The 12,045-nt window shown below is 39.9% G+C and overlaps 2 protein-coding genes across 2 annotated transcripts in view; both read right to left on the reverse strand.

The window, feature by feature from the left end:
- The window catches only part of tada1 (transcriptional adaptor 1), a 5,321-nt gene extending 5,308 nt beyond the window's left edge, over nt 1–13 (reverse strand). Inside the window, exon 1 of the mRNA XM_072441131.1 lies at nt 1–13. This exon is cut by the window's left edge and continues 104 nt beyond it. The gene's annotated coding sequence lies outside the window, so the exon portion shown is untranslated.
- A 2,907-nt stretch (nt 14–2,920) lies between these two features.
- On the reverse strand, nt 2,921–9,492 carry angptl1b (angiopoietin-like 1b). The gene is made up of 5 exons (XM_072441133.1): nt 9,339–9,492; nt 6,553–7,384; nt 5,259–5,452; nt 3,957–4,227; nt 2,921–3,707 (listed from the first exon to the last, which is right to left on the reverse strand). The coding sequence occupies exons 2-5, from the start codon at nt 7,349–7,351 to the stop codon at nt 3,520–3,522; spliced, it is 1,452 nt and encodes a 483-aa protein (XP_072297234.1). The 5' UTR covers nt 7,352–7,384; nt 9,339–9,492; the 3' UTR covers nt 2,921–3,519.
- Nucleotides 9,493–12,045: the final 2,553 nt, after the last annotated feature.

Raw genomic sequence — 12,045 nt, forward strand, 5'->3', positions numbered from 1 at the left:
CAATAAGCGACTATCGACCCTCGCAAAAATGCACTTTCTTCACATTTCTTCATCGTTACGAAATGAGAGGTTCATTCTATTTTATATGTGGTAATTTGGATATAGCTAAATTTTGCATTGTGCAGATTTAGGGCTTACTTATGCTTACATATGAATTATAAAAATGTGATATGGCCAACAGGAAAATTGCATTCCATTATTAGTTCGCTTTGCACTATGTTTTACTCTAGTAAACATTTTTACTTAGATACAACGCTATTTTTACATTTTGCAGACAGATCATAGGGGTGATCATTGCTGTTGTAACCACTATAGCCACTAGATGGAAGCAGAGTTGAGTTTAGTTTAAAAACTACAGGCTATTAATTAGATTTAATGGGGGGATTGGATAGTCACTTCAACATAGTTTCCAGTCAAATTTGGCAAACCGCCCAAATAAAATCAATACAACAATAATTAATGTTATTAAATTTGTTGAGTAACCTTCAGCCAAAAAAACAAACAATACATGTATGTGTTTGTGTTTGTGTTTGTATATATATATATATATATATATATATATATATATATATATATATATATATATATATGTATATATATGTGTGTATATATATATATATATATATATATATATATATATATATATATATATATATATATATATATATATATATATACACATACATACATACATACATACACACACATTAATTGTTTGTTTTTTGGCTATTTTTTTTTTCAAAGATTCCATGAATTGACTGACGAACTCTCCTCCCGAGTCTCCTGTGGGTTTATTTTTCTTGCTACTGCGGTATCGACTATTTCCTTGTGCCTTCATGCGCCTCTCTTTTGCCCCTTGTGGTTTTGTGGCCTTTGCTGAGGCTCACATCGTCTCACTGTTTTAACAATGTAAATACAGGGAAGATTTCAGTCTGACAGTGTTTCTCACTTTTTCTCCCCAGGCGGTTGTGAAGCCTTCAGCAGACCTCCAGGACTTGGACCATATATAAGTAGGATTGTTTTAGCAGCAAAGACAGCACACACACACACACACAGGTAAAACTTAAAATAAACTCAAGGGTTCTCCAGTTTAGTGAATAATGCTGACTCCAATCTTCTGAAGTCACTCATTTTTTAATGTCAAAGTTTAAATCAAATATATTTTACATATCAGGACATGTGTATCTTTGTATGAAACATCCACTCCAACCCATCCCACACACTTCACTGATTAACTATGTTTATGTCTAGACAGCGTTTTTGGCTTTTCACAAATGTCAAGTAAAATACCTCATTAAACAAGTATAAACCTCTTCATACTTTGTACTAACAGGGCCATGGAAACTTCTGCAATGCGTAAATCTTTTCAGAGCAACTACTATAATGGTTCCCTACTTTTTTGTCTCAAGTACCCCCAAATTGTTTTCTTAAACTCCCAGTAAGTTTTCAAACACCCCAAACATGAGTTCTAGGCAAATAAATATTACTATGGTAAAATACTTTCAGTTATTGTTTTTATATTTCCTTGATGATGACGTTTTCAGATACTATACAAGCTGATCTTCTTTTTAACATCTGAAAAAGTGCTGGTTGGAAAACACTGTAGTACATGTACCATAAGAACTGTTAATGAATCAGGTGGAGGTTAACTGGAAGGCAGAAATAATGTTGTTTACAAAGAAAACACTACACTTCCTGTCAGTTGATTAGGCACCTGACCCTAACTCAGCTTTTGTGTATAAATGAGCTGGCCCACCAACAGTTTCTCTAACACTGAGCTCTTTTAGTAGCCCAAGAATCTTCCAAACCCAGTTTCCATTTGGTGGTGAGCCTACAACCCCATGGACAGTGACAAGTGTGACCAGTCAATGTTGTCCAGGGGCCTTTGTGTGGTACCTGGACAGTGGCTGAATGTGGTCCACTATTGCCACTCAAACAAGCGTTGGCTCAAGGATTTTGAGGTTTAGATTTTATGTAAGTTAGTTTAAAAGGCCAATGGGGTGCTTAAAGATAAGTTTTGAGGTATTGAAAACAGGAGTTGTTGGTGCACCCTCGTGGCAGGGGGGTAGTACTCTTGGGTAGTATGGATACTGTAAACTGACACTTTGACTTGGATTAGACAGCATTCTAACCAGACAATTCCAAAAAATTCCAAGAAAGTCAAATTCTTGGTCCAGGCTATTTTCGTAATACAATGCTACAAACAAGATATTCCATAGATTTGCTTCTTTAAGTTCTTTACCTCTTGATCTCTGTATTACCGCCGCAACAGAAAATTGAATACTGACTTTTTCATGACAAATAATACCTTTTCACATTATAAGATATGATAGGACTGAACATTTCCCTATAGTGACCTCAATCTTCCCAATGTATAGTTCTGTAAAGTACAATGACTCATGTTTTTATATTTTATTAGTCTGACCACTTACTGCTATTGTCAATAAAAAGGGGCCCTTACAGCACTTGGTGTTTTGGGCACTGTGAATCTTTCAGCTTTATAACACATTGGGCGTGGTGGCCACAGTGGGGAAATGGGGTCATAAGAGAATCTATTTTAATCTAAAACCAAACACTTTGTCTTGTGTAGTCTGTTGTTCAAAACACCAAAGCCGCTACAGTGAGTAAGTGGTCTTTGGGATGTGCCTATAATTACAGAAAGCAAAGGGATATCTTTTAAAGAAAACTTTTGCTCAAGGCACTTTTGAAGGATGTACATGTATTTCAACACAAATAAAGAGGGAATGTAACCTGGAAATTAAATTAGGATTAATTCCATCTCAATTAATCCACCAGTCATGCCCCACAGACATATTCTACTCAGTTCATAACCACTAAAACAAATGTAATCTTCTTGCCCTTCTCCACAAAAGCCCATACTGGAAGTTGATCAACAACAAAATGAGAAAAGCATATAACAGCACTTTCCACTTGCTTTACTTTAGCACACTTGAATGATTGTCATTTGTACATTTGAGGAAATTACTTTTAGGATAGGATAATTTACTGCTCCTCCAGGACACCAGGTCCTTTTCTGTTATGATAAGTTAATTATACACATATATTATAAGTTCCTGTGATTTGAACATGGAAAGATTTGTACAAGGGTTATTTTAAGTGTTGTGTGGGAATAAAACAAGTGTCCTAGAGTTTTGCACATTTAGACAAATGTTTTGCCAAGAGCAGAAAAACATCTAAATCTTTTTAAGCTGTTAGCAATATGTCTTTTCCATATCACAAGTACAATAGGTCAAGTAAAACACCACATATATTTTCCACAGACAGTTCTCTGAGAGTGGCAGGAAGAGCTGTATTAGATTCCATGTTGTTCTAGTTTAAGAAAGTAATCAATGAAAGTCTTTCTCTCAGTAGGCCGACTTTGTAATGAGGAAAACACAGCCTGGAATGACAACTTACGCTGATTAACTGCAAACGTTGGAGGCTAAACAACATGGAGAACACAGAAGTTACTACTTTTCAAGACTGTTTTACCCTAAATCTCTGAATCTGAGTTTGTGCTCAGTCAATCGGCCTGATCATCATGCGGACTCCCTTCATAGAGTAGAAGCCTCCTCCATAGTCGGCCCAGAAGATGCCATCTTGAAACTTGCTTCGGTACACTCCTCCGTTGTACCACACTCCGTTCAGGTTGGTTTGCCCACACGCATTGTACCACCAGCCTCCTTTGTGGAAATGTGCACAGTTACCTGTTATGGGGCAAACAAAAGTATTAGCAAATCATATCTAGAATTGTTGTGCCTGTATGATTTTCTATTCACTCTCATGAAGTCACAGAGTTCACTACAATTGTATGAATGGAAACGTCTACCCTAACATCCCTGCATTGCTTGAGATAACTTTATTTTATTGTGATCTGAAATGTGTCTGCCTGAATTGTTTTATCACAATGCCAGAAGTGCTAGTGGTTTCTTTTGGGGATTTTTAGCTGAACGCACCAGAAAAAGCATCCTTGTCGCGGTCCAGCGTGGTGAATTGTTTGCCGTTGTGACTTGTGAGGGAGTCCCCTGCATTTCCCTGGTAGGCACCCAAACGCAGCCGGTAGCCCTCGCTCTCTGGCTCCAGGTGGAAGCTATTGTACTGGGCATACACCTTCTTCCCCATCCAGTCCTGCAGCTCCACCAGCAGCTTGTAGTCCAACTGTTTCCCCAGGAGATAGATCCCTTCCAGACCCAGCCAGTACTCAGCGTCAATGTTACCAAAGCCACTCTGAAGCGCACACAGATTACAAGGTAGAGTCAAATAACAGAAAACAGTGTAAGATGTTTGTTATGTGGGTTCTGTAGTTTGGAAACAAGACCGTTGTTTGGCATAATGTGGAAGAGAGTGTGGGAAATAACAGAGCAATGAAGATGTTGTTGTTGATGAACTTTACCCATTATTCTGTAATTTAGACACAAACGATCAAAGGATCCAAAACAGGACAGCACTCTCTTTGAAATCCACAGAAAACATGTTTTGTTTCAGCTTGAAAATAAGCATGTCTTCATAACTCAAATGTGTCTAAACCTTCACAAACTATTGGGTTACAACAAATGGTGAAAAGAGAGTGAGCGCTTGTGTTGAGTAACCACGAGCGATGTACAGTGTGTTTGGCTGTGTGCCTTCACAACACTTTGTATGGAGGAGAAAGCTGAGGGTTGCGATTGTGGATTAACACTTTGAGCCAGAAAATGATGAATGATTCAGGGGTTTTAGACCTGGGCCTCCTGGTTTAGTGCTTTGTGTCCATGTGTACATGTGGTGACTTCGTGGGTAAGCGGAGAAGCATTTTTCTTCCAGTTACAGATCCACGAGTCTGAGTGGAATCGCTGAGGCTGCCAACAATGATATTCTCAATCTTTCGAGGCTCTGATGAGAGGGTCTATATGAGGCCCATAAGCACAGCAAGTGAGCATTTAGGATGGCGGCATAGTAGTAGTGGTTTTGGAAAGAAACCCCCACAGATTGGGCTGTGGTACATTCTTTCCTACTGGTCTCTCTAAAGTTTCATAATGAGAATCACGCACTGAAGGACCTCAAATGGATAGAACTGCTGACATAGCATTATATTTAACACAAAGTAAAAACACTGACTCCAGCCAAGGAAATTGTCCTGAAAACCTTGATGGTTCCCCTGATCGGCTCATATAGCAGCCCCACTGTTGCGTCTGGATAAATGTAATCGTAGATGGAGTGAGAGGCAAGAAAGACAAACAGAAGAGACAGGGCTGTATGAGTGTGCTAACATCTGTCTTCACCTTATAGTTATCCCAGTTCCTGAAGAAGTTCACTGAGCCATCTCGCCGACTCTGGATAACAGTCCAGCCTCCATTATCTATGTCCTGTTCACACCAGACCTGCAGCGGCCTGTCAGCCTCATCAGGTTTGATCACATACATGCCACTGGTGCTGTGGCCCGCTTCCTGTGCCTGGAGGCAGTCTTTGAAAGGACCTTAGGAGGAAAACATGCAAGTGTGACGGGCTAGTTAGGAATAAAATAGAAGACAGACAGTTTTTATGGGATAAAACTATCAACAACCATGAAATTATACTATTGTCAGGCTTTTGGCTGTAGAAAACACAATACAATAATAAAACACCAACAGTAAAGCCAAGGAAACCAGTAAACGAGAAGGCAGACTTGCTAATAGAAAACACATTTGTCGAGGATGTAGGTCCTGGACTGCTCAGTCCTTCCACCAGAACTGTAGAAAAGGGCTAATTAAGTTTCTCTGGAGCCAACCATCCAAAATAGATTTTCTGTGGCTACAGTTTTAATAATAATAATAATAATAATAATAACTTTTATTTATATAGCGCTTTTCAGTGACCCAAAGACGCTGAACATTGCAAAGGTAATTTCCATTACATGTGTTTTAATTACAGGTAAATATGTAGAATGTTGTTTCTAAGGGCGTCACCTTTATAATAATGGAATATTATTATTATTATTATAAGGTACAGTATTATGAATGCTGAGCTAAGAGCTTGGCCTGGGGTCTGTCTCAGTCTCTCATGCAATGGAACAGTTTTGTCAGGATCATTTTTATACAGGGCTGCACTCAAATCCCACACACTTTATTTTTCTTGGGCACTGGCAATCTTAAGGTGTGAGGAATTTGAGTTGATGAGTGAAATTGCAATGGTAAGGTCTTTCTCAACGCTATTTCAAGTCCTATGCTTCAGTTGAGACATTACTACATTTTTATTTCCATTCTGGTATGAGTTTCTCCTGAATGGGAAGCAGACTTCCAGTTGAGTTTGGCATCATTAACCTTTAGAACCAAGGCCACAGCTCTACCTGCTATTTGCATCTGACTTTATTTTCAGTTTTCTTTGGCCTGAAATGTCATGACGTCTGAACATTCTTGTGGCTATTGGTGAAAGAGTGAATGAGTGCAGCGTTGTTCAAATTTGGCTCTCGACAGTTTGCTGCACTGTCCTTCCCCAGCCTCATCCCCATTTCATACTATACTGTCCTGTCTAATAAAACCTATGGGCCAAACAATCCTGAATGGAATGAATGGAGCATCTGACAGCTGGATAACTCACCTTCTGCGCTGAAGTTCCTGTGTGGAGGTTCTTGTGCCTCCAGAGTGCCACTGGTCGGTGAAGGCCCAGAGCGGGAGCCTCTTTCCCGCACAAAGCCTCTGGTGTCCCTCTGGATTTCATTAGTGAAGCGTGGGACATTCACAGGGATGTTCTCAGGCACCACCTGCACCATTGGAGGCCCCATCAGAGGGGGCTCTTGTTTGCGACTGTACGCCAGCATACAGCGCTCTTCTAATGCTCCAATGATCACAGACTGGTTGTTGACTATAGCTGACAGCGCTGCATATTTGGCCTCCAGGTCTCTGTATCGCGAGGACAAACGCAGTGATTCTGTGGTCGCGTTTAAGATGCGTGTTTCTAATTGTGCCAGTTCTAAGGAGTTGTCTCTCTTTCTGATGATTTCATGCAGGAGTTGCATGTAAAGCTGGGTCACTCTTGAGTTCATGTTCCTGCTCTCCTTTCTCAGAAGTTTCATCTCATTCACCAAGTTCCCATCCACATCTACCACCAATTTCAAAGTTTCCACCTCCCTACGCTGTTTCGACAGAAGATCTCGAACTGCGGCAACGTCCAATCTTGTTACTCTGTCTTTGTCTGTTGAATAACCGCGAGCTGCACAGATCGGGCCGGTGATCTTCTGCTCAGGAACTAGGAATGTGTAAGAACACTTTTTAGGCTCAGCGCCAGCTTCTGGAGCTCTTCGTATTCTTGTTAAAATGGGATGTTTTGTTAGAGCTTCAGTGTTGATTAAAAAGGATAAACCCCAGAAAATAAAAATACTCCACAATCCAGTTTCCATGATGTCGTTTTTATCTCCAAAGAAACAAGAGACCTGAAATAAGAACATAGAATTTTACTGAGTCACACGGTTAACCTTGTGTTAAGCTGTGTTACTGTGATCATCATGTTCATACTGTACAAAATACATGTGGCCTCATCCACTTTCTTGCTGGGGCTGCCATAACACATTCATTTAATGGTTTAGGCCGAGTTTCCTGACGCAACTCTCTCCATATACAGGCTTCAACAGCAAGGAGTAACAGTCCATCATTTAGTATGAATTACAACACATACACTATATATCCTGTGTGTATTGTTGATGAAGCAAACACATTTTCTGGCTGCATTAGTCTTCTGGTGCCCTTTTGTTCTCCTGGGATCCGACCAGTGCCACCCACTCGTTGCAGATCTGTTATCATAACTCATATTTTTAAATACCTACTCTTTCATTATGTATCAGGTATCTGGGTGTGTTCAAGAGCTGGAATCTCGTTTACATTTTCTGTGGAGCTTCTAGTTCGTGAATTCAGCACTTCTTCCCTAGTATATACTTATTTTCCGACAGTGGCAAACAGAAGTGCCATGGAAATATTAAGTTTGACACAATATTTCACTAAATGGAAATTAGTACATGTCAGGCTGTTAGGTTTGGGGCTCTCTGACGTGTGCTTTCTGCATGACAGGTAACTAATGGCCCCATTTACGAGTAATGGTTTCTGAAGTCTATTTTGGGGAGGAAAACATTTGGGTTTTTTATTATATTTGTTTCGAAAGTGGAGTTGACTTTTGTAATGTTCAGAAATCCCCTGCTAATATGCAATAGCTGTGATGATATTATTTTAATGTGAAGTTCAATGTGAAAGTCAATCTCAATTAAGCATGACCGAGGAGGATGTTAAATAACCCTGCATTTCACACAAATATGGCCCAATTTATGTCCTATCTATTATTTAGGATTTAAACTGATGCCAAAAACAGAGATTTAAATTCCTCCAGAAACAGACAAACAGAACCTTTCAATCATTTGTGTGGCTTACTTGTGATGTTGAGCTTTGCAGAAGAATACTGACCGCAGTTAATGATGTGATCCAAAGCCTTCCCTCAGTTACCGCTTTAGGCCTCTTTGATCAATGTCACAGTCACAATAACATGGCTGTTTTATGGTCTAATAACTTATTGAGAGAAAACAGATCTTGAGCCAGCATAAATTTTAATAACGGCATTGTTTGGTTCAAATGTAGCAATCATTTTACCCTAAGGACTGCTCATAAGCCGGTTCACATTTCTGTGGAACACTAAAGCTGCAGTTTGTTTGGCCTAATGTGCAGAAGCGCCTTGGCACTGTCAGTGAGATTTCATGAGCCAGAAAATATATTTCCAAACTTTTGTTAATCCTAGGGCAACCCCCATTAATAGTTTGGACTCGACAATTGGGGGTCTGTCTGTCTCCAGGCCTACAGTAAGAATGTCCATAGCCTGATGGTGTTTACACAGCGGCTGACTGCTTGTCCCGATTCGGCCTGTGAATCCCATCTATCCCAATTATTGCAACCAGTTCTCTGTCTCTGTTACTCACGTCCTGCTGGTCTTCATCAACTCAGCAGCAGCAACCGTTTTGTTGACTTGTCAGGGGGATATTTTGTTTCATGCGAGCAACACAGCACAGAACCAGGCCAGAAGAACGCACTCCACTAATACTGATACAGTCTTTGCTACTGACTTCTGACATTTTTGGTAGAGAACTCACTACATCAGAGGAATACATCTTAAAGTATGGTCAAAGCTTTTGTAATAATTATAGTTTGTATATTTTTAGTGGTATGAACAAGGTTATATTATACTTTAAAATACATCAGAGAGCAATAATTCACACAGACATTTAAGCTTTAAGTAATACATACATTATTTTTTCTTCAGATTTCTCCAGGCTTGGGACTCGAACAAAAAGGCTAGTGAATCCATTTCGAAACTTTTTTTTTTTTTAGCTCTATTGCACCTTTTCTTACCTTGTCTGTTGAGCAGTCCAGGAAAGTCAGGCCAACAGGAGGTGCTTGATGACTTAATGGTCTCTTCGGTGGAAGCTCAGTCTGTCCATTCTCCTCACTCTCCTCTCAGGCATCAGAGTCATGGGAAACGAAGGGCTCTGCATACAGTTGTTACCAGCGTATACTGTGCGCTCAGGGAAACAGAGAGAGAGAGTCTGGTGGTACGAGTGTTCCTGAGGAGAGGGAGACTTGGTACTGCCCTCTCTGTCTCTGGTGTCATCTGGAGTTTAGCAGTGAAGGAACAATAGCTTGTCATTAGCCTACAAAACCTGCACAGGAAAATAGAATCAGGCTAGTGATCCACTAAAAACTAATAGGTTGTTATCATTACTACATTAGTTTTAACACTAATAAATCATAGTCAGACAGTACAAACAATACCCTGTATATGTGTTATCTACCTAGTATGAGTCATTTGAATTGCCAATGGGACAATACACTCAAGTCACTCTTTATGCCTTTTTGTACCTTAACTCTATACAAAACATCTTCTATTTTTTGTTGTTAAATTGTTAGATTTAAGTCTAAAGTTTTTAAGTTTAAAAAAAAAGTGTGAAACAACAAAAAATATGTCTTTTATTCTAGGTTCTTCAAAGTAGCCACCTTTAGCGTTGATTACTACTTCGCACACTCTTGGCATTCTCTTGATGAGCTTCAAGAGCTACGTAGTCACCTATATATATATATATATATATATATATATATATATATATATATATATATATATATATATATATATATATATATTATTTTCCATTCTCCTGCTGTTCTCAAACTGTGCATTGCAACACTGGTTTTGGAAAAATTACTAATTGTACTCAAGGGTCTTTCTGTTCTGGGTCAGGGCAGCCTGAGGGTCACTATACCAGCTGTGTTTATAGTTATGAGGACCAAACGGAGAAGATTTAGCTGACAAAAAGGATTGCCCTGAGCAAAATGTTTTGGTTTGGAGCGGAAACAGGGGCTCTGAAGCATGTGTATTTTCTCTAAGGGGAAACTTTAAGTCTGTATTCAGCTGAGGCCGACAGCAGAACACCCAGAGTGGAACATAAGTGTGTCACTGCTGGGTATAAATCACAATAATAATTTACAAAATTATTATCATTTTTTTTGTTATATATTTTCTAGCTTAACGTACGTTCTTACCTAATCGCTGAAGAAATATGTAGGTTGTTGATGTGTTTCTCCTTTCAAACTACTCTGGCCCCGGGCCTGTAAGTCCCTACTTAGAGAGCTTCCTCTTGTGGTGAGAAGAGATTACTGCACTTGTAGCATGTTTACTGGCGTTGTATCAATAGTTTAAAAGTTTTACATTTATAATAATATAATTATATATATATATATATATATATATATATATATATATATATATATATATATATATATATATATATGTAATATAAATGAATTAATGAGTATTGCATTTTAATTAGTAAAAGTGCATACAATAAATAAAATGCAGAAGCTTCTGTAGGGCGAGGGCGCTGAGCCGTGCCAAGGGGGGCGCGAGACATTTGGAGAAATGTGCGAACATTACGCGCCACAGACGTGTTTTTAGCAACATAAAAATGCCCGGCGCCAACACGTGGTTCATCTCTAAATACAGAGAGCAGCAGGGAGTGGGTCAGCCTGCATCTGTGCCCCCTCATACATGTTTGCTCCTCTGTCCCTCCTCTGTGTTCCTCCTCTGTCCCTCCTCTGTGTCCTCTTCTGTGTCCTCTTCTGTGTCCCTCCTCTGTCCCTCCTCTGTGTCCTCTTCTGTGTCCTCCTCTGTCCCCTCCTCTGTGTCCTCCTCTGTCCCTCCTCTGTGTCCTCCTCTGTCCCTCCTCTGTGTCCTCTTCTGTGTCCTCCTCTGTCCCCTCCTCTGTGTCCTCCTCTGTCCCTCCTCTGTGTCCTCCTCTGTCCCTCTTCTGTGTCCTCTTCTGTGTCCTCCTCTGTCCCCTCCTCTGTCCCCTCCTCTGTGTCCCTCCTCTGTGTCCTCCTCTGTCCCTCCTCTGTGTCCTCCTCTGTCCCTCCTCTGTGTCCCTCCTCTGCTCTGCTACTGACCGCTCATGTGACGATATCAAACGTAGAAAGAATGCGCGTGCTTTGAAGACAGTGCTCTGCTGAAATCAGTGTGTGTGACGGTCGTGGACCTGCAGTGGTTGTTGTTGTTGTTGTTGTTTTATGGCGGTTGGCATCCGAGTGTTGCATTACCGCCAGACTTTATTCCTCAGACGTTTCGTAGTGGTAAAAGTGTTGTTGATGTTGTTGTTGTTGATGTTGTTGTTGTTGTTGTTGTTGTTGTTGTTGTTGTTGTTGTTGTTGTTGTTGTTGTTGTTGTTGTTTTATGGCGGTTGGCATCCAAGTGTTGCATTACCGCCAGACTTTATTCCTCAGACTTTGTTGTTGTTGTTGTCTGACATCTACTTTATCCTTTAGACTTTATGCTTTAAGATGTTGTTCTGCACTTTCTCTTTCTCTCTCTCTCTCTCTCTCTCTCTCTCTCTCTCTCTCTTTGTTTATTCTTTAGAATAAAGTCTAAAGAATATTCTTTTAACTTTAATCTTTAAAGTCTCTTTAGCTCCAGTTCTAGTTTGTTTAAGCTGAAGTTGTGTAATGTAGAAAAAGTCTGAGGAATAAAGTCTGGCGGTAATGCAACAATTGGATGCCAACCGCCATAAAACAA

The sequence above is a fragment of the Eucyclogobius newberryi genome, unplaced genomic scaffold (assembly GCF_026437365.1).
Source record: "Eucyclogobius newberryi isolate DKJ021-1_F unplaced genomic scaffold, fEucNew1.0.hap1 SCAF_12, whole genome shotgun sequence".
Classification (NCBI taxonomy): Eukaryota; Metazoa; Chordata; class Actinopteri; order Gobiiformes; family Gobiidae; genus Eucyclogobius; species Eucyclogobius newberryi.

What these genes read in the sequence shown, in the direction of transcription:
- angptl1b (XM_072441133.1), bottom strand. Translation starts at nt 7,351, where the DNA reads ATGGAAACTGGATTGTGGAGTATTTTTATTTTCTGGGGTTTATCCTTT. An exon ending in GGAACTGGGATAACTATAAG is followed by an intron (nt 4,228 to 5,258) that starts GTGAAGACAGAT and finishes TGTGCGCTTCAG; the next exon opens with AGTGGCTTTGGTAACATTGA. An exon ending in CGACAAGGATGCTTTTTCTG is followed by an intron (nt 3,708 to 3,956) that starts GTGCGTTCAGCT and finishes GCCCCATAACAG; the next exon opens with GTAACTGTGCACATTTCCAC.